Source organism: Ammodytes marinus, assembly GCF_949987685.1.
Source record: "Ammodytes marinus genome assembly, chromosome: 13".
Classification (NCBI taxonomy): domain Eukaryota; kingdom Metazoa; phylum Chordata; class Actinopteri; order Uranoscopiformes; family Ammodytidae; genus Ammodytes; species Ammodytes marinus.
This window is the reverse complement of record NC_137217.1, coordinates 18302652-18325375: the sequence shown is the minus strand read 5'-3', so window position 1 is coordinate 18325375 and position 22724 is coordinate 18302652. Positions and strand designations below refer to the sequence as shown.

At 43.2% G+C, this 22724-nt stretch overlaps 1 protein-coding gene across 1 annotated transcript; it reads left to right on the top strand.

The window, feature by feature from the left end:
- The first annotated feature begins 201 nt into the window (after positions 1-201).
- mindy3 (MINDY lysine 48 deubiquitinase 3) lies at positions 202-21909 on the top strand. The gene is made up of 16 exons (XM_080039482.1): positions 202-308; positions 765-1090; positions 1372-1451; positions 1836-1896; positions 1987-2187; positions 3576-3627; positions 4370-4484; positions 4710-4783; positions 5826-5905; positions 6153-6223; positions 7054-7134; positions 14940-15012; positions 17585-17657; positions 19124-19211; positions 20049-20120; positions 20961-21909. The coding sequence occupies exons 2-16, from the start codon at positions 997-999 to the stop codon at positions 21108-21110; spliced, it is 1365 nt and encodes a 454-aa protein (XP_079895608.1). The 5' UTR covers positions 202-308; positions 765-996; the 3' UTR covers positions 21111-21909.
- Positions 21910-22724: the final 815 nt, after the last annotated feature.

The following is a 22724-nucleotide window of genomic DNA, read 5'->3' as shown; positions in this document are numbered from 1 at the left end:
AGAACGTGCTTTTGGACGGCCTTTTAAATTAAATAAACGGTTCTGCATGTGGGCGGCTGCTCGGTGAGATTGACAGGCCTGTAGACCAATAAGGTAACGCGTCAAAGCTGTACCCCTTGACGCATCCGGAACTTTCTGGATTTCAACCAACGAACAGTCACGTCAAATTTACGCAGAGTTTTGTCCCCCGCCTTTTTTATTTTTTTACTATGCTGTTGTAAATAAACGAATGACAGAGAGGGACGCTGGTGAAATTGCTACCGAAAATATATCATCAATACGGATTCACATTTCTCGACTGCATTAAGGTAATTACGATGTGCCGTTATCCAACTAACGACAAGTAGTGTGAATTAGTACAACGACTTTCTGAACCGCCGTAGTGTAAGAGGTAATTGAATGACAAAGCAATGAAAGATTAGCTGCTAGTGTTAAAGCTAATGCTAACTGCTGACATAAACAGTTGTCCTCACATGCCGACTCACCTTTAATTCACACAGTTATTTCAAAACAATACCCCTGAAATAACTACTCCTTTCCTTTTGTTAGTGGTGTTATCACTAAACATCCATTGAATAATTTTACGTTGACGCAACTGTTAGCTTTCTTGCTTGTTTATTAAACAGTATACCGTCACATTGATATATAGAATATATATCGCGCCAAATAATATCGCCCTATGTATGCGTTGCACTCAGTGAAGTTATTATGTGCTTCCTTACAGACTAACTTTAGCGTATGTTTCTGTCCCAATGCTTTCGTAGGCTATTGTGGTTCTGTTGATGTCCTACCTACCCGCCAGTTTGCTGCCAGCCACTAGAGTCAGACTGTCGTGCCCCACAGGTAGCTTGTGGCCAAAGCCACAGGCTCGACCTGCTGTGAGAAGTCGACTACCAACATCCGAAAGAGCTGTTAGCGAGTTGGCCTCAACAGACCTCTCTTCCCCCTGTGGATTGACCCCTCATGCCTGTGGATTAACCCGCAGTGAAAGTTGCCATGTCTGAGTTAAATAAAGAAGTGGTGGATTTGGTTTGGGGTAGACCCTCCAGTGGAGTAGTGTCCGCCTCCATCTTCCGTAGATGGACCCAAGGTATGATGCTTTTCTTTCAATACATTAATGAATTAATTTTTTTGCACAACAGGGAATACATATTTTACTCAAAGACAGAGATGTTCACCCATGTGTAGTGGAGTGCCACGTTTATCCAGGTTTTAATTCTAACCATAATGGCATAACATTTGTCATTAGGTCCTCCTCTCTCGCTGAGGGTCAGATTTGTAATAAAGTAACCTGCATGCAGTTAAGTGGTATTACTTTGAAAAATTCCAAGGTTCTTGCGTTTGACACACATATTGATGTCTTTATCACAGGTTTTGTTTATAGTGAGAATGAGCACACAGCACTGGAGCAGTTTGAAGGAGGGCCATGTGCTGTCATTGCACCTGTCCAGGTATGGTCTTGTTCAACAACTTCCTTGTAGTATAGTATCAGGACCCATTCTAAATGTCCAACGTATTCCCTAAGTACTAAGTCCTTACATAATTCCTACATTCTCAGCAGGTGGGGTTCTTCACTTTTACAGTGAACCAGCTTTCACAGCTTGCAGACTAACATTGAATGTGCATCAAAGTCTGAATCCTAAATGTATTGTTGGCAATGCTTAACTGACTAGAGACAGTTGATCTCATATAATAAAAAATTAAATAATAAAAGTGTTTTATAGTCTGTGAGGGAAAAGCAATACTTAGTATTACTGTAGCATTTTGCAGCGTGAAATACTTTCAAAATATTTAAATTTGTAGACTTACTTTGATTTTCCTTCTTTTTTTTGCAGGCTTTCCTCTTAAAAAACATTCTCTTCAACAGAGAAAGTTCCGACTGGAGACAGATGTCAGGTAGATTGTCCTCAAAAGTGTTTTTGACATTGTTTTATATAGAGGCTCAGGCTTGTTAAACCATGCATGCTTTATGTTTCTGTCTGTTAGAGGAGGAGCAGAAAACGGCACTGTGTTCCACTCTGAGTGAAATCCTGGAGTCTGCCTGCACCAGCCCCTCCACCGGATTCTGCCTGGTGACCTGGGCCAAAGGACAGAGCCCGCCTACTAGCACACAGACACAGACACAGTCGCAAACACAGGACATGCCAGAGCCAGAGAGCAGCCAGAAGCCACGGGAGCAAAAACCCAGTGAGTGCTACGTCTGTTACGTTGCCATATGAGATGCAAATTCAGGATAACGGTGTACAAACAAATCAATGCTCACAGAACGCTTGCTGTCAAAATCCCTTTTCGTCAAAATAAGTGAATATCTCCTCACAATCTGCTACCTGTCTGTACGATGTGTGCGCTGAAGAAAAATCCAGTGTTGTTTATACACAGCCTAGGCTCTGTTAACCACTCATCTACTAAAGTTGCACACTGAGGACATGCGCTCCCCATTTAGTACGTTGGCCTTAATGAATATACAATCTTGGGCGTTTCTTCCCAAGTGCGCAAAATATTTGCAGGAGTAGCAGACTCTGATTCACAAAGACTGAAAGTAATTGCGGTCGTTGTGATTGCATTTATATTTAATATGTTTGAAAAGCTGGTGTTAAGCCGTACTGCAGGGTGAGGAGGAGACATAAAAGACAACGGATAAAAAAAATGTTCTGCTCATGTCTGGATTGACAGAAACAAAAACAATCTAGACATATCTCCCATCCAGCAAAGCTATTTTGGAGCTTTTGGATGAGTTAAAGTCCTATCTTGAACCACTCACAAGAAAGAGTCAAACAATACCTGCCGTGCCAAAATGCATTTCCTTGCGTCTGTCCAGCGCAGTGAGCGCACTGTAACTATTCCTGTTAGAGTGTCCCACAGTAGTTTGTCAGTTGTAGACTACTGTCCCGACTCCCAAGTCAATAATGATATGTCAGGCAGGATGGGCAGGTACACACTAGGGACGCACTGAATTCAACCGAAAGGGGCTTTTGTGCAGTTGTTGTTTTCACAAACGTAATTGTAGAAATTGACTGAACTCACCTGAGCCTATTGTATTTGCAGGAGATTTATCATGAGCAATTTTTTCTTTTGTTGTTTTTCTTTTGTTTTGCCATATTCTATATTGCATCAGTCCTTGTTTTTTTACCCACATCATTTTCTTTCTCACAGATAATCTCCCACATCAAGTTTCTTTGAGTAATATTAATTTTCTTTGCTGTAGCTCAACAGTGTGTGTGTTCTCCTCTTCCAATAACACCTCTAATTCCATGGCATTACATTTCTCTTTGAGCTTGCGGTCACTGTAGTCTCCGTTCAAACATGGGAACCAGTAACACACGCAAAACCTTCATTTGAATTTACTGCCTAAGTTTTTTTGAATGCTCACACAATTGAGCACTCTTTATTTTGGATCTTAGAAGATAACCCCAGTTCAGGTTGCGTATTGTGAGCATTTTGACCAAAGGTGATTTTGACAAGAAGTGTTCTCCAGAATTGCTGACTCCCCCTTTTTATAATTGTTGGACAGTTTGGAGTTTTTCTGTGTCATGCTCTGATACTAAATGTTACTGTATGTGTGTTCTTCTGCCTAGCTGCTTTGGCTGCTGAGGACCTTGGCTTTGAGCGTTTTCACAGTGTTCTTCAGTAAGTAGCCCGTAATATGGATACCTCATGTAACACGTTGCATCTTTATACTCATAATCTTGACATCAAAACATACTGTGGTTTTCTGTAAGGGATTAAAAGGAACACAAATCCCTTTATTACAATTGCTAATATTTTGTTCTGGGATAGAGAACTACATATTTCGCAGAAGATGGAAGCAGCGGGGGGGTGGGGGGTGGACGGTATCTGATTCATCTGGTCTGCAATGATTGTCTCGAACACTGAATTAGCTATTTCAGTCTGCTCACAAGTTGCAAGTCTCAGCACTTTCACTGATTGCCTAATAATAAAAAAACTACCTCTTACTACCTTTCGTGCACACATTCTATCCGTCACACACACACAAGCTAAATGAATGCAAGGCTGCGTTTGGCAGAGGAATATTGAAATCTCTTCACACAGCGTCCTGCCAGCTGAGACCACAGTCAGCAAAAAGCCGTGCTGACTCACAGTAAAGGAGCGCATGCTAACTAAGACAGACAACTCCACAATCTAGCTTTCCAAGGTGGAGCTAAAGAGAGTAGTGGCTCCAAAGAGAAAATATAAAAAAAAATTTCTTTGTCCTCTGAATGCACTAAATTGATTTCTTCCCTATTGTGAAAGCTATCTTCACCACTGACCGGCATGACCTACAATTATTACATCGGTCTCATTGACCCTGAAAACCTTTGGAATTTTCACTGTTTCATAAATCAATCTGATGTTTGTTCTCTCCCTGCAGTAAGCGGACTGTGATGTCAGTGTCTGCTCTCAGAGAGGAGGTGCTGTCCCTCCACCACACCTGGAGGGGGTGCTGTGGAGTCTTGCTTTTCCTCTACTCCGTTATCCTCACCAAGGTAAAGAAAGGATGTAACTGATAAGACGGATGGATACAAATATGGGGTGGGGATATTTGCCATCTTTGTATGTATGCCACAATTTAATCAACTTATTAATAAAAAATTAAACACAAAATAAGATTTTTCCTTTTACCAGTCATTGTGTTTTATAACTAAGTTATTTTAATTGCGTGTTGCCTCAATGTTTAAAGAAACAAAGATGAAATGTTCCTCTCTGTGCAGGGCATAGAGAATATAAGAAATGAGATCCAGGACACAATGGAGCCTCTCATAGATCTGGTTCATGGCCATGGCAGGTATGAAAACATCTCTTCATCAATTGCTCTAGTCCAGGGGTGTCAAACTCATTTTCACAAAGGGCCTCTCTACGACATGATAATCTCACTAAGGGCCAGACTTGTAGTTTACTGACATGTTTTAATCCAAAAAGAAAACAACATATCTAGGTATATAAACTGCGTACATACAGGAGCATAGGCTGGTTTTGTTTCAACATTTTGGGGGACTAATTAAAGGTGGGGGGTATGGGGGCGCTCCCATACACTTTCCTGCATTCTGTGCCTTTTCTTCATCAATTTATGGTGGAAATTTCTTTATTTCTGTAAAGTAAAAGACAACATTCAGGTTCAGGTGAAACAATTATAAAGGACTGTAATGCAGTAGGACTCCCAGGCATTCTGGATTTAGCCACAATATTTATTCTCCTGGATTTTTCTAAACTTTATGCACATTCAAAACATATCAAGTTTTGTTTTAGTTTGTTTAGGAATCATGACCAAGCACCATTGTTAACTATTTATGACACTTTACATTGGTAATGAAATGCCAAGCCACCATTGGAAACGAAAGGGGTGGGCTATCAGCAGCTAGCTAACGTTAGCTAGTTAGCTTTATTGTAACTTGACACTTTCAATCTTCAATATTAGCATGCTTTTTAGCCACATAGATTGGCCTATTTACAGCCCTGAGAAAACTGACATATTTTCTTAAATGCAAGTTCATCAATTCATGGCTTAAAATCCTGAACTGTGGCACTTTCAGCAGACATTACTAACTGTAACTTGGCGACGGTCCTAACCTTTGGGGGCGTGAGTGACGTGCGATTGTTGTTGTTTTTTTTAAATTGGCGGGCCGAATTGATTCGGGGCCCGGATCCACAATTTAAATGGGCCGGATTTGGCCCGCGGGCCTTGAGTTTGACACATGTGCTCTTGTCCGTCAGACTAACAAAGGAAGTTATACATTATTGCAAGGTCCTCTTTTCTTTTTATGGTAAAGGGTACACAACAGGATATCTTGGGTTTATCTTAATGTCTCATTTCTTGCGTCTCTTTTCAGTCAGAGCCTGGTGAACCTCTTTGTGACTGGCCATGCTGTCTCTAATGTCTGGGATGGAGACAGGGAGTGCTCTGGCATGAGTAAGACTTGGATGGAGTTACTGTGCATACACACACACAAACACAACATGTTCAAAGTTCACACAACAGACACACATACCACATCCCGCAGAACTCCGCTTTGTGGCCCCAAGATTTAAACCATATCCACCAGAGGGCAATAATTCTTCTATCCCACAGCAGTGCACAAAAGGCACAAATGAATGCCAGTCTTACCTAATATGAACAAATTCTCCTTTTGTTTCTCTCTTTTCTTCCTGTCTTGTAGAACTGCACGGTATTCATAAACAAGCATCAGTTGGCTTCCTCACACTCATGGAATCACTACGCTACTGCAAGGTACGGAGGACGCTTACGGGTTCCCACAACTTTATGCATAAGTATAAGCAAACTGTAGAGGGGTTGCTCATGGCAAATATACAGAAGATTTTTGGCTTTTTTGAATTTCTGATGAATTGAGATGGACATCATTTGCATGAGTGCTAGAAATACAGGTAAACACACATGTGGTGTTATTTGTGATTTTGAGATGTGGGATATATCCAATATGTGAACACAAACCACATGCTCCCAGGTGAAGATATGTGGTTGAAAGTCCCAACTCCCCGCTCTCTCCAACTACCCTTTTCATTTACTAAAAACGGATAAAAACAGATTTACAAAAATACATGAGACGTGACACAGTGTTGTCATCTTAAAAAGAAAAAAACATGAATCTTGACTATTTATTCCACAATTCCAAAAAAAGCTGGAGTTGAGACAAAGTACTCTAGATAAGCAAAATTGGCATCTACACTAAATAGCTAGTGAGAAGCATGTAGATGGTTGCCAAAGAAACTAGAGGGCTGTTAGGAGTGATTTTCTATCAAATAAGGAGAAGTCTGCTGGATATGATGCCACCGCTCAGAAGAGCAAGTGACTGACAAAGAGAAGGTCAGAGAAAAATTAGATTAAAATGAACTTTAATGGTTTACATTTCATTACACAGTGCTATTTGTTCCAGAGAATGAACATGCTGTTCATTTAGGCCGACACTTAATCTTCGTTTAAATCATTATATACTTTGTGAAAAAGGATAATGTGAAACTTTAAACAGTCACTGATTAAAATAAGTGAAAATATACTTTCATTTGTTATGCATTCCTTTTCTCCTTGTGTGTGTGTTTCAGGTTGGGGCATTCCTCAAGTCTCCAAAGTTCCCTATTTGGATTCTTGGCAGTGAAACTCACCTCTCTGTGTTTTTCACTAAGGCAAGTTCAATACACACACCCATAAGCGGCCAGACATATATTTCACCCACGCAGACGCGCAGTGTGTAATACAAGCCAGTCTCATCTGCAGGTTAATAAAAACCGAAATATGGATTGTGCTTAACAGATTTAATATAGTGCAGGTCAGATATCAATGTAGGGAGAAAAAGGGGGGCAGAGGAAAGTGAGTGCAGGAGATAGTCATATATGGCCAGCACTGTTTCTTGGCTTTTTACCTATCCAGCATTAAGGGGGGGGGGGGGGGGGGAAAGGGTCTGTTTCCAAAGAAGTGAAGGCATCACACACACACACTCACTCTCTCTCTCTCACTCACACAGACACACACACACACTCACTCTCTCTCTCTCTCTCTCTCACTCACACAGACACACACACACACACACACTCACACTGTTATCTTCATGTTCTCACACACACAAACCAACCATCTCATCATCTATAACCAAGATGTAAACTGCGGAATTTGGACAGTGAGAGCCTCCATTTGCAATGTACTTCTGTCTTCCTTCCCTGTCATGTTAATTCAAACACTATGGATGAGGCACTTTTCTCTCTCTTGGCACTGTGTGTTTGTTGTGTTTGTTGTGCAAGTTCTATCCTAGGAACTAAGGAGCCATAGAAACAAAACAAGTCACAAATGATTCCTTTACCATGTAGCTGCTTGAGTTCCCACTGCATTTCAAATTAATGTTAAAAAAGTGGGAAAATTACACTGAGAATCGAAAGTAACAAGGCAGCGTTTTGTTGATTAACTGAAATCTAGATAAATAATAGAAATGAGATGTTGAGAAAAAGAGAGAGAGATGAAAGAAAATTATTAAAATGCCCCAAGGCAAGACATCCGAGTGAGTTTTCTTTTTTGTCTTGTCGTGTACAAACATTGACAAAAATTACACATCGTTCGCTCACTTTCCCAGTGTCTGGTTATTAGTTGTTGGGAGTCACTAACATTAACAAACATCTTTCATCTCTGCTTGTATTATAACCAGGGCTTGAGTGAAGCCTGAACGACTGATCTTAACAAGCTGTTGCATTCTTACAAATCTTTGACATTCTGTACTGCAGCCATCAGAAAGTACTGAATCGGAGAAGATAAACTTTTGGGGGAAAGTAATTGCTTCGCAGGAATCAAAACTGGAACCTGGTTGGGTTAGAATTCCTAGAGTTCCAAAAGGGGGTTTCTGGGTTGTTTGTAAAAGTGACACGCAATCCTGCATCTACAGCAGCAACATCAGATATACACTCAATGGGTTCAGCATTGTTTTGTAACTCTGTAGAGAAACATTGGCTATTGAATCTTGAAAGTATGAATCATCAGATCACTGTGATAGTATGGATGTGTGCATCATTCTCCGTGTGAACACACTCGCCCAGTTGGCACTCAAGGCCGCATGTTTATCGTCTCTATCAACGAACATGTAACACGATACATTGCTGTTCAGACTGTGTACTAAAGCCTGCAGGTTTGGTTGTAGCGAATCGATTCTCCTTGCTGTTTTGAATATGGCACCAGAGAGGCTGTAAAAAATCCCAGGCAATCATCTCCATCAGAATGCCACACCCTTAATATACCATTGATTTGAAGCTTGGTTACATGCATTATAAGATGAAGACTGCCTAGGCGAGTGGATCATATGTTGGCTCAGTGATGACCCAAAGTCGTCATGCATGCACTGATGACTTACCAATTGCTACAACTCCCCTGGCACTAGAGAGACATGTTCACATATACCCACACGCACAGTCTGACTCTCACACACACATTCCAGAGTGTAGGGAACCTAATCCTGATTAGCATTAGTTCAGTGTGTGTGTGTGTGTCTTCAGGTGAAGGGCTTCCTGTAGGGAATGTGATTCCAGAGTTGCCATCTGGATCCATTTGTCCCGCTGGAGACTAAAACACACTTTGAACACACACACATGCATGCATATGTGCTGACGTACAGGGCTGACGCTACACTATGCCGCCTCTGAGCCAAAAACCGAAGGGGTAAGATGTGGGGCAAGGCCGCTTCGCAGGAAGACCTCATCGAGTGTGACCCTATCCTCTCCTTGAAAGGGAAGCTATGTTTAGAGCTAATTTGAAGCAAACTGAGATTTCCCAGGCATTGTGATACAAAAATACACCTTACCTGGTTATGTGGCTTTTCGCTCCGATTATTGGAGCCATCCCTCACAAAAGCAGAAAACCTGATCCTTGCCTCTGATGTGTCAGCGGCGCCATTGGGGACGGGTGTGTATTCCCATGAGTCGTTGTCAGTGTTTGACTGTGGCTTTCAGAACCATCAGCTTAATAGCATTAGCGTTTTTATCTAATCTACCTACACTAAAGGCCATTTCACCATCTCTGATCCCTACCCACAACCCCCCCCCCCCCCCCCCACACACACACACACACACACTCTCTGCTCTGTCCTCTCTTGTATCAATGTGTGTGCATGTGAGGGGCAGAGTGTGTGTAATGTGATCTGTTTTTGGACAAGGTTTTCCTAGATGCCAGAGGAAAGGAGAGAAACTAAGACAGACAGACAGAGAGGGAAGTAGACCAGGGATGGGTGATAAATGAGACATACTATGGAATATGTTTGGAAAAATGATTCTATCTTCCTTCCTTCTTCCCTTTTCTTTGAAGTAACTTTCCTCTCTCAAGTGTGCAGTAGGTCAGCTGCCCCAGTAAAGCTTTCCCCAGTGCAGCTCATCCAACCCTCTTCAGATTATTGGTCCCTCATGGGAAGGGAAAGAGGAAGAAAGGAAGTAGAAAGGAAGGATGCACTTTAAAGAGCGGTGCAGTGGTCACTCAGGAAACATGTGACGTTTCTCATCACTCTTTACTCTGCTCCTGGGTGATGAGGTTCGCAGGCTGTATCCCTGCTTCTCGAGGGAGCTGCGTGTGTGTTTTGTGTGTGTGTGTGTGTGTGTGTGTGTGTGTGTGTGTGTGTACAGTAGTAGTGGTGTTTTGGGTCAGTGATTTTACTGGGAGAAAGAGCAGCCGCTGTGGCGCTCAGTGTCCCTTAAGGCTCAGCTTCTGTCTGCACAATGTCCTTCAAAGGCTGGTGAGGAGCAGTACTTGGAGCGAAAGTGTGCAGCAGACACATTAAAAGTAAGTCAGTTTACGTCAACGAACGTTCATTGGCATATACCACAGTAAGTTTGACGGTCTTGCCGATAGACCTGGGCTATTTCCAGAGCTTTTGCCAGCAAACCACGGCCGCTTTCACTTAATTTTTATCAGGTGTCAAAGCTAGTAAGAGAACTTTGAGTGGAGAAATGTATTTCACAGAAACTGCATGTGTTCTCAAGGTCAATAATGACAAGCCCCTATAATTCGATGATGATACACAACGCAACATTTGCAAAATAGCATGTAAAGCAATCAAAACGGGAACATTGTTGCTCTGCTATTACATGAGACCAACTCAACAGAAAAAAAACATGACCTATTGTCTTGCTTTTGAATCACAGCTTGTTAAGAATTAGTTATTTGAGCCACAGAAATGTGAAAATGATAATTTCATATCATCATGTCAACACAGTACGACACTGGTTGGTTATGAAACAATTATACGGGTTAATGTTCGCCCCCCTCATTGTAATCAAATGTAGTTGGAAAAAGAAATAAGAGTAAATATTTAAAAAATGGCAACAGGACTAACAATATAACGGCACATAACACTTTTTTGCTCTCGGGTTGAGAGTATAATTTTTCTGTTTTTTAAGTATGATCAGAGGGAGCGGCCCCACACAAATGCAGCATAACAAAGTGGTGTACATTAGCAGTCATTAATAATCCGTGTCAGGTCGAACCAAGGGCCATAGCAGAAGGATGAAAAGCTATCCGACCATGTCGAGGTGTGTGTGCTGTGTTATTCATCCGTTTCCCCTGAGTGGTGTTCTCCGTTATAGGACCCATCATTACGCCTTGTAACAACCCTCTGGTGTATCTTCTCTTTTCCTGGTCTTTTCTCTTTTCAGGACAGCTCCATAAATCACTGCTGTCTCCCCCTTTGTCACACCCAAAACACACACACACAAACTGCACGCACTCCTTGGGTAGGAAGAGGATATAGGTTTTCCTGTTGCGTTACTCAAAATCACCTGGGACACAGGCTAGTTAAGGTGAACAACAAACACACATAAGACTCTACATGACAAGCACCTCCTCTTGCTTTCCCTCCCTCCCCAGCCTGTCATGTAGTTTGGCGGTCGCTGCTCGCTAGGAACAAGGCAGGAGACACCGTCCTAGACCTCTGCTTTGTGTCCTGGAAAGCCGATCCCTTCAGACACACAGTATGGCCACTCAGAGCCTCTCAGCACATACAATGGCTCTTTTGCATGGACCGGAGGGGAAAGAAAGAGTAACTCTAGTAAACTACTATGGCCTACCTGTCTATTCCTGAAGTACCTACCTGCACGAGGAGATAAAGGATGAAAGGGGGCCCTGGAAGAATGGAGGGGAAAAAGTCAAGAGTGGAAGGAAGGAAATACTCAAACTGGAGTACCTACTTTAGAAGGGGCTAACATTGGGCCAAGGAAGGAACAAGGGAGGAAAAAAGTCCTACAGGGGATGAGTTGTCAACCCTGAGAGAGCCACTAAGTCTAGTGTGGGGAGAGCAACTGAAGTGCAGATGGCTAGAGGTGAAGGTTTAGGCAGTGGTCAGTAGAGCTCCCTAAAAAATCCAAAAAAGGTTACAAGGATATCAGCCAAGTTTGGTACTAGGAGCTATCTAGAAGAGTGTGTTGTAGGAAATCTGGTCTGACAATAAGAAAAGGAGAATCACACACCTACTGCAAAGTGCATGCAGCACAGTATGGGGCGAGTCTGGTGCAAAAACAGCCGAGCTATTTCTGTTCATTTAAAATTTTTATCGGCTCAACCAAAACATGTTTGATCCCGATAAAACGTATTATGGTTTTGCTCGGAGCAGATGTTCTGCTTCACTTTGTGTATTTAAGTCCATGGGGTGGTGTGTGTGTGTTTTGTCTTTGCTTTGGTCCTATGTAGGGAAGCTTGTTGTTGCTCTGTTAAGGTCCAACTGTGAGGATTGGAATGTGCTCCTTGATTTCATATGGCACTCTTACGAAAGGACCTCGCAAAAGCGTGTGTGTGTGTGTGTGTGTGTGTGTCATCGTTCTGTGTCCCTGCATGGGTTTTAATTATCTTATTTGCCCCAGATCGTGAGAATAGAACACCAGCAGCTTGTTTTCCAGTATAAGCAAACACATTTTGGCAGCGGAACAGGAACTAATTAATGCACGGATCCTCTTTCTCTCTGTCTCTCTCTCAGAGGATCGCACACATGCGCTCGCTCAGACATACTGCAACACAGTGGGATGGAGAAGAAATAAATGCTGAGGCACGAAAACCCACACGCTTACACACACACCTTCCCCGTGGAGTGCGTTAGCTCCATGACATGTTTTCCAACTCAGCAGCATCTTCCTCAGGCCTCTAATAAAACGCAGATCAAAGACAGCCAGGCAGACCTGTCATCACGCACACACACACACACAGACACAATCACGTAATTTCTGCTGCCATTATATGTGCTTGTGCTCGTGTGAGACATCGTCTTTTTTCTATTCCTTTCTATGTGTGCCATTAGCGTGCATAGACTGGTAATAATGGCATGTTTTGTTTGTTGTTGATCCCTTACAAGTGTTTATATTCTGGTAAAGTGTTGACATCCTACATTTTTGTCTTTTAGACTGAAGTCTCCCTCTAGGGAATTTCTCTAGCACTTTATTCCTCCTGGGACAGCTAAAATGACCCTTGTCCGTCCCTGTTAGTCAAACACAGACATATCTAGCTAATGACAAATCGTCCGTCAGATTTACGGAGCCTGTAATGTTAACACGTCAGGTCTCGGCTATACTCTGTGTGACAGAACAGTGTGAGAGCGCGTGTTCGACGGCCGGTGCCTGTTTTTTTCTTTGCATCCGAGGAGCCGCCAGCTGGGAGTCATCTCTCCTAGTTGTGTCCCCCTGACCCCCTCGCTCCCCTCTCTCTCTCTCTCTCTTTCTCTCTCTGTCTCTCTCTCTCTTTCTCCTTGAGTAAGCCCTGAATACAGTAATAAGTGGACCGTGAAACCCTAGCAGCCTACAAGGATCTGAGGCTCAAGCTTTAATAAAGGCTAGCTAAAGAAGATGAGCGAGGGTTCATTTGCTCTCCAAAAACATGGCGTGTTTGTCCAGCGAGTTGTTGTCATAAATACACTCACTCCCTCTCTCACTCTCTAGTAAGAAAGAACTGTGAGAACCCTCTGACTCTGGCCGTGTGTTTGTGTGTGTGTCCTGTTAGTAATCTTCCTTCTATCATCCTTGTTTTTCTTTCTCTTGCATTCCTTATCATTGTTTGCGTCCAGTGTTGCTTATTGGAAACTGATGGTTATCCAGCCCTTAAACTAACCGTAAGCTCTGGACAAGATCTGACAGTAGGTTTAAAAAAAGAAAAAATATTAGATAATGCTTAAAAATATAAGAAAGAGAGGGCAGAAGAAGGTGTTCCTCCCTGACGAAATGTGTCACCAAATCCCAATGTTAGATGAATGTAAGCAAAGTGTGTTTTTATATAAGTGTAAAATCGCTCTTTATTCATACAGTGATCACTTGCATAATGTGCACGTTTCATAAAGCCGATCTCTGTCAGCTGCTTTGCATGTAATCGGCAAATAAACTTATTGTAGTATCCCGAAATTTGTATCCAATCAGAAGAGAGAACGCTACAAACCGATACTCGTCTCACTCATATATAGTATATACACTCCATGGTCTCACTGCCGGTGCACGCTAGAGCAACAGATGGGTGAATGTGTATGCGCCTACAATGGCGGAGCAGGTAAAAATCCTTCCCAATGTCTGTTTTGATGGTTTTTATCATGTTTTATCACACTTATGGATCTGAGATGATGCTAGATAACTTGCTGCTTGAAGACCGCAGTGCATTAATGTGGTGATGTAGGGACGAGCGAGGGGAGTGCTAACTGCAGTAACTGACATGAAGTTAGCTAAAAGAACCATTCCGCTTACAGCACCTTTAATCAGCATGTACATTGTAGGCCAGTGAATAATGCGCATCACCCTCTTGCACACGCTTATAAACACCCCTGCATTTTCTGATCTCGTTGCCAACACTGCTCCTTCTAAACTCCACCAACAAACAAACACTGTAGAGCGCCTTGTCATAAATCACAGGCCTGTATATGTAAGACTTGATTTCCTGATTGTGTGTTTGGAGTGAAAACAAGCCGTCTGAGTTTATCAGCAGATCAGTTAATAACCCAGTGGACTCCAGTTGATTGCCCTGGCCCCTTTTTAGATTACACATTGTCACACACACACACACAAAGACACACACACATACATACATGTACACTGTACTTTAGCAGTGCATCACACACTGGTGGTAGTGGATGTTGACTGCATTTCTTCGCTGTTGTGTTTTGAACTTTATTCCTGCCAAACCTTGTTAGGAGCAAATAAAGTCAGTTAGCAGTGAGTAAACCCAGAGTATAGGTGCTTCACTCTGCACTGTACTCGTATTTCAGCACGGATGAGGCCACATCCTCTCTCATAATGTGACCCGTCTCTCTGTTCACTGTCCTGCGCAAACATTCCTGGTCTCCTCTCTTCAGTAGGAAATATCTGCGTGGTCACTTATCGGCCCTAACCGTTCATGTTCACGCACTCACCTTTTTCCTCTTTCTCACTCTCTCTCTCTCTCTCTCTCCCTCGCCTCCTTTCACCCTTGTTTATTTCTTCCTATCTTTCTGGCTGTCTCTCTACAGGAGAAGTCCCTGGTAGGCCCAGAGTCTCCATCAGAGCAGGCGAGGAGGGTCTTCCAGTCATTTGATCCTGAAGGTAATGAACAAACCGTGTTTGTATCATACACACTGCCCTACTCCCATATGCATTGCACTCTAAGTTGCTGCTGAACGTAGACCTGACCAACTGAAGCAACCCCAGATCATACTGTACACTGCCACCACAGGCTTGTACAGTACGCGCTAGGCATGATGGGAGCATCACTTCCTCCGACTCTCCTATTACCCTGAGGCACCCATCACTCTGGAACAGGGTCTGGACTCATCAGACCACACAACCTTCTCTCATTGCTCCAGAGTCCAACCTTTATTCTCCCCGGCAAATTGAAGACTTTTTTTGTGATTTAACCTCACTGATAAGTGTTTTTATAAGACTACACAGTTAGTCCCCATCCCTTATGTTCTCTTTGCATTGTGCACGAGGAAATCCTCGTACTGTCACTGTTAAACATAGCCGTCAGTTCTACTGTTGATTTTTTACGATTTGCTACCACCAAACTTTTAATTACTTAAACATATTAATCACTGCCGTTTTTACCTTACCTATTTGCCTAGGTAACTCCAGATGCTTTACTAACCCCAGACTTTATTTTCGGCCTATCAGTATATTGTACACATTATCGTTAGTTTTTTTTTTATGATTCTGCCCTCTACACCCCCCCCCCCCCCCCTCAACCTGTTTTCATAGATCGCTATGCTTCATTTTCTCATTAGTACACCAGCTATATGAAAACTCTGGCACGCAGATGTACTTCAATTAATCCAAACTGTCCCTCTGACACAGCTACACACACACTGAGCAACCAATATCCCGGCCCTGTTGTCTTTTTCTTCCCTTCTTCCTGGTGGAGCAGACCCTCTCCTCTCCTCTACACTGTTGTTGTTTAGGTTGCTGAGATCAGCTCCTCTAGCAGCTGAGTCAACCGTCCCTTCTCCTAACCGCTCTTCCAAATTTTCCGTAAAACCTCCTTTATTGTCACTTCCAAGTGACCGGGTTAAAAGGCGAGCGGAAGGACATAGAGAAAGAGCCATACAGCGCAATTAGAAAGTTAAAGAGAACCAGGGCCGCCATGTTAGATGGAACTAAAAAGTCAGAAGTCTGCCGGGTTCAATTTTACGTGGCCTCAAGATTACAGTGCGGGATGTTTGTGTGTGTGCCTAAGCACTTAGAGAGAAAAGAAGAGATTTTAAATGAAACATTTAGTCTTAACATCTGTTGTGTATTGTTTTTTTCCTGTGCTGTAGAGCGGCAGGGAGGAGGTAGGGATGAGCAGTCCTACTCAAGACAAGAGCATGCTCTGTGTTAAAGCCACACACACTTAGAGCAATCCATGTACCGACAGCACTCAGTTGAGGACCTGACTAGAACAACACTCGTTACTCGTACCATCATGTTTATGTGTTTTTCTATTGTGAAATGTAGTGTGCTGTTCTCTGTCGCCATAGACATAAACATTATTCCCCTATCTGGTGTGTAGAACAGCGCACTGATTTATAGAGATCTGTCTGTGTGCATGTGCGGTGCAATGCGATTTGCCAGTGAGATAAATTCTACCAGCTGAAAGCAATCTCGCCTGCTACGCCAATTTCCACAAGCAAATATTTAAAACGTAACTGTCTTTTTTTTAACTTCTTCTACTTGTTCTTCATTTGTCTTTTTCGTGTTGCACAAAATACAGATTTTGCATGTTCTCAAATCAACCTCTGCCAGGACAGTCTGCGAGCCATATGTTCTTTCCTCACAAACACTTCTGCATCGACACACGCAATACATCCATGGGCCACAGTAGGTGCGTCCACACCACAGACATAAATGCACATGTGTGTGTACACAGACAGCCAAGGAGGATGTGTGTGTGTGAGTGACGCACATATTGACACACACCGCAGTGTATACACACATGGTGTAGCTAGCAGCCAAGTTGAGTGCTGTGTAAAAGGACCATAAATCTGTCTGTCATATGTAGAGTCAGCACAGCTCCCTGTGTTGTGGAAAAATGGCGCCAGATGCATTCACAAGCACATCAGTGATTTACCAGGCATATGCGCTCAGCAAGCACTCTCACCATGTTCTTAATATTTGGGGTTTGTCATTGTCCCTGTGTGAGAGTGTATGGGTGTTGATGCGAGGGCACGCTGTCATACTGTCCATTTTTTTTAACTCCAAGAGAATAACATCTGGCATTGAAAAGCTAAGATTGAGTTCCTTGAGAGCTCTTCAAGACACACCAAGACTTAATGCATGGACCCAAACAAGGGGTCGCACAGGCTCACATGCCAATGTTTCAACAAGACTAAAAGTTTCAAACTGCACATGTTTGTGTTTAAAGTTTCTCCTCTCAGGTAAAGCAATCATTGCAGCTGTGGAATGTAGGTCATAGAGAGACAGGGTGAGGTGTGTGTGTTTTGTGGGTGATTCATTCTGTAGTTGTGTCAGATGAGTTGCTTCCCCAGGGCCCACGATGTAAACAGTGCATGTGCCATTTGAATGTAGGCGAAGGCTTCCCCCATAGTTTTCATCTGAAGCCTGTATTTTATGTTCCTTTCCGGGGTCAGTCAGTGAATCATTCTGTCTTTATGTCTCTCACTCTTTCTCTCTCTCTCTCCAGATAATGGCTTTATCCCAGAGTCTCTCCTGGAGGACGTGATGAAAGCCCTTGACCTTGTCTCAGAGCCTGAATAGTGAGTGCTTGCATGTTCAAGGCTGTGCGTGTTTGGTGTGGTGTGTGTTGTGTGTGTGTGTGTGTGTGTGTGTGTGGCACCTGTAGAGCTTCTTAAGTTCTAACTCCTAAGTCACAGCCAGGCCAGGTCAGCAGCCCTGTGCTCATGTTTCACTACTTTGGCCGACTATAAAGTAAGACCAGAGAGAGCCCACTATAAAAGTTCAGGACCAAAGAAAGGGGGAACCAGAGAAATAAAAGAACGTCAGAAACAGAGGCTTACAGGGAGATCATTAACGGCAGGAAGAAATACTAAAAAGAGGTGGGAAGCGCTTTATAGTGCCGCTTCAAACAGAAGCACGTTCTCATCTGAGAAGCACTAAGCCCTATCGCTGCAGCCGTGGGCCCGGCCAAGTTACTGGACCACTGATCTGCTCTGCAGACCCACAGATGGGCGATACATCACAACAAAACACAGCAAACTAAGGGGAAGGAGGGGGGACTCCCCTAGCAAACAGGCCAGTCTCATTCCTTACCACACAACAAGAGTTATTGCAGGGATTCCACAGTGTGAAAAAGTTGCATCTTTGGTTCTTTGGGGGGGGGACTAATAGAATAGAGAACTGAATTGAAGGTTCTCAACACTCATTGAAGTTCCAACTGTTTTCAAGTTGCCTGTGAAATAGTTTTTCTACATATCCTATGACATATGACTATCAGCTGCAACAATTTGTGGTTAACCAACTTTGTGGACACTGAATGTTGTCAGCGAAACTGTCGGCTCCAAGGAATTATAGAATTCTGACCATTTGTTTTGTAGTTATACATCGTCAAGATCTGGAAAAAAAAATGTTTTTTGTGATTTAAAAAATGTTTTAATTTTGATGGTGTGTGACGCAAATCAACACGAAAGGAGCCTTGAATGTTGTCTGTCTGTCTGTCTGTGTGTGGGGTGAGACATGTGTACACAGATGTCTATATCCCAAGGAGAGGTTCTATTTTTTTCTTTTCCACGCAAAGGGGTAAGAAGGTGCATATAAAGCAGCACATTTGAATCTTCTACCTACTCTTGTGTGCTGTCTCATGGTACACATGCTACTTCAAAAGAAGAAGAAACAATCTTTGCCTTCCCCTCTTTGTCTTGGTGCAAACCTCAGCTTCTCTCTCCCGCTACCTTAAAAGGGCACTCTGACCAGATTTTTTTTATCATGGTGGAATAATGATAACACTGATCTAACAAGTAGGAATGTCTGGAAAGAGGTATATTTAGTCGAACCATGGAATTCATGAAAACATGCGAGCCCTCACCAAAACACGCATCATAAGTCCACACTTGAGTGATTGGGTGATCGTAAATAAGACTGGGTTTTCATGCAAAAGCAATATTTTGTACTGATCCCCTCTCTTCTTTGATGTGCATGCTCCTTCTTTCTGTTTTCTCTCTTTCTCTGGATTTCTTCATCTGTTTCTATCTCTTTGTTTTTTAAGTGTCAGTCTGGTGAAGGGTAAGCTGGATCCAGAGACTTTGGGCATAATCCTTCTTGGCCCCTTCCTGATGGAGTTTTTCCCTGATCAGGTATGTGTGTGTGCGCATTTGTGCGTGTGCATGTGTGTGTGTGTGTGTGTGTGTGTGTGTGTGTGTGTGGTGAGTCGTGTGTTCACAGACTCACTGTATGTATGGGTGACACTGATGTCTATATCCCAAACATGTGGAGTACTGTTGTAATAAACCAAAGCCTAAAAACATTCCTGTGGTGTCTCATGTTAATGTATTTGTGTGTTGGCCATGGTGTGACGGGACCCACCGAGAAGCTCAGAAAGAGCAGGCGAGACGCCTTTATGAGGAAGAGTGAGAGAGAGGGGAGAGAGATAGAGAGCGGAGCTGTGTTAAAGTGATCAGGGCTTTAGGGACTCACCAGAGGAATGGCCTCGAGCCGCAAAGAAATTATACTACCATTAGCCAACTGGACACACACACTCAGACACACACGTGGGATTGGGGTGAGCAGTTAGGGTTTCATATATAGGCAAATAAACATGAGAAGCTGGACACGCTCTCAGCCAGGCAGCACACCTCGTTGGCCCCTTCTGCACCTTTACGCCAAAGTCAAGGGAAGTGTTTTGGCTCAGTGTCATTGTTTCGGGCGCTTTTTGTAGTTTTGGCTGTTCTCTGGTAATTGGAGTTGTGTATTTCTTCAGTTACCACAAACACACACACACACCTTTTTTAATTTAAGAGGGGGGATTTAACATTAAACCTGGTTGCAGGGTAGAGTTGCATCAGTTTTGACTTTTCATGTTCAAAAATGTTCTTTCCTCTGCGGGCCTTTACCTCCGTCGCTGTGAGTGCCGTTTGCCAAGAGACTCTGTAACAACATAGCATGTTTTACTCTGCTCCCCGTCTGTGTTTCAGGATTCAGGAATCCCAGACTCATTTCCCATCTACCACTACAACGGACTGAAACAGTCCAACCACAGCGAGAGGGTAAGACAATCTTTTCTATTGAGGTTTGTCATACAGCAACTAATGGTGGTGGTTACTTTTCATATTCTCTTCGTCTCCCTGCCTATTACTTCTTTTCCTGTCATCATTCATACACTTCATGTGCGTGCCGTGCACACAAACACACACACAAGAGTCAAAAACAGTCGACCACTCCAGAATAAACAGTAGCTATAGCAAGCCTAATAGTATGTCCATCCATCCAAAACCCCTGGCTTAGACTCCTATTTCTCCTAGTCATTTCAACACGGAGGCCACTGTCAGCTGCCCTGCTGTGATAGATGGTCAAACACTGGCCTATTAAGAAGGCTTAGTTTGATGGATGATTGTCATAGGATGTAGTCGGTGGCTGTGCAAAAACCTGTTACACACTCAGGAATATCACTTTCCTCGTCTGTCAACTTTGTCTAGTCTGTAAAGCAGCCTTTTTTCCCATACCGCTACCTGAAAATACAGGAAGGGTACCACGTGTGCCCACACAAGATCGCACACCTACACACATATGCACATTTGCACATGGCAGCAAGGCGCCGCTATAAGGTTGTGATGGCAATTCCATTCCCCATAGCTCCAGATGGGGAAAACAGACCTGCTGACAGCAGTCCCCTGCAGCTGGTATGTGTGTGTGTGTGTGTGCTCGTGGGAATCTTTTGTGTACTTGCATCCTTCCCTTGCATCACTCCCTTGACCCCTTTTCAGAGGAAGTGTCTGAAAAGAGAATTATAGAGTTGAAGCCTGTCAAAGTTGGCAGGAAATGTCTAAATGTGTGTGTTTAGTTAACTGTGTACTGACCTGTGTGTGTGTGTGTGTGTGTGTTCTAAGGTGGAGTACGTTGACGGGACGGCCTTGGTGCTAGGTTTTGAGGACCCCATGGTTCGGACAGATGACACTCCAGTCAAGCGCTGCCTGCAGACCAAGTGGCCCTACATCGAGCTGCTGTGGACCACCGACCGCTCCCCGTCACTCAACTAGCACTGACATGATCTGTGTGTGTCTGCTTATGTCGATGGATCACTACTGCTTCCAACACACACATGCACACACTGACGCACATATCTCCGGCTTCCCTTCTGCACACTGATTCTGATAGGTCAGCAGACGAATGAAGATGACCACAAATGCAAACAAGAGACTGAGACAAACATGTTCGTGGACTAAACATAAATTGCCTGAGATTCCATTCTGTCATTCTCACTAACACATTCCACATAAATGCAAACTTACCTTTTACCGTTAACACTATTGTCTGTTCACCATGGCTTGCAATTGACCCGCGGGATGTTGATTAAGTTTTTATTTACACACACACACAAAAATGAATCACTGTTTATTTTTTACAGCCCAATCTCTGCTACAGTTTAGACTAGAGCAAACTGGTTTGGTTTCCACGACTCGAGTTTGTCGCCCAAATCGCACGCTGAGCCCCCATCTACAGCTAGTCGACTGTGAAACACTACTGTTAATCCAGCTATAGGACTGTTTGAGGGAAACACCTACCAAAGCCTTCCACATATGAACACACACACACACACACACACACACACACACACACACACACACACACACACACAGCGCGTCACACCCACTTGCTAAGTGTTTACAGCATAAAGGGACCAACTGGAGATCTAAACAGAAGGTTTTCTTCAGTGTTTTCAGCTAGATGAAGCTAGTTTTGGTGCTCTGTGTGTTTTATGTGTGAGTGCTTCATGCACCACACTAGGATGTTGGCCAAGTGCTCATGTATTTATTATCACACTCAAAGGTTCTGGAATAAAACACTTTTTTTGTTGAAATAATGCTGCGTGGTTTGGTAGCTTTTACAAATCCTAGATGTGCTCCTCTGTGTGGTCTCATAAATATCTTCGTCTTGACCCTGACATCGGACGACCTCATGGGTTTCAGTCTGGATCACCTCAACACTAAATCACATACCAACTTGTGTGTCCGTCCGTTCCCCTACAGACTCTAAATCAGTGATTCCCTAAATCTTCAGTACTGTGATGGTCACTAAATGGCTTCTCCGTAAACAGAAAATGTCCCTCCTAGGACAAAAGAAAACTGCATTATTCTTTTCGCTGCCTCATTGTCAAAAACTCCAAAAAGAGGATCCATTAAACATTGGCTGTTTAAGGAACATAAGGCAATCCTGAAACACAGCGGCACATTTGCCGTGTGTGTTATTAAGTCATCATCACTCAAGACAAGTGGCAAGTGTTGGAAGAATAGCACTCTAGACCAGTTAAGTACTTAGGCCTGGATCAGAAGGGGACCTTATTTACTCAGTGTTTATGCATTTGTGTTTGTGTATGTACAGATGTCCTTTGCTTCAGTGTGCATCTGTGCACAGGAGTGTTGTAATATTGGCTGGACGTGCCCACTGTCTAATGGATTTGTCTAATGGAAGAAGGATGTGGGTTTAATCTGGCAAAACGGTTCTCTTTACAAACTCAAAATGAGTCTGCCAAGCAGAGAGAGGGGAATGTGGGCAGTGTGTGTGTGTGTGTGTGTGTGTGTGTGTGTGTGTTGAACAATCAGTCTAAAGTGACCTGCAGTACATTTTACAGTGATCTGAACACATTGGCAGAC

What these genes read in the sequence shown, in the direction of transcription:
- mindy3 (XM_080039482.1), top strand. Translation starts at nt 997, where the DNA reads ATGTCTGAGTTAAATAAAGAAGTGGTGGATTTGGTTTGGGGTAGACCC. An exon ending in CAGGGAGTGCTCTGGCATGA is followed by an intron (nt 5,906 to 6,152) that starts GTAAGACTTGGA and finishes CCTGTCTTGTAG; the next exon opens with AACTGCACGGTATTCATAAA. An exon ending in CCAGTCATTTGATCCTGAAG is followed by an intron (nt 15,013 to 17,584) that starts GTAATGAACAAA and finishes CTCTCTCTCCAG; the next exon opens with ATAATGGCTTTATCCCAGAG.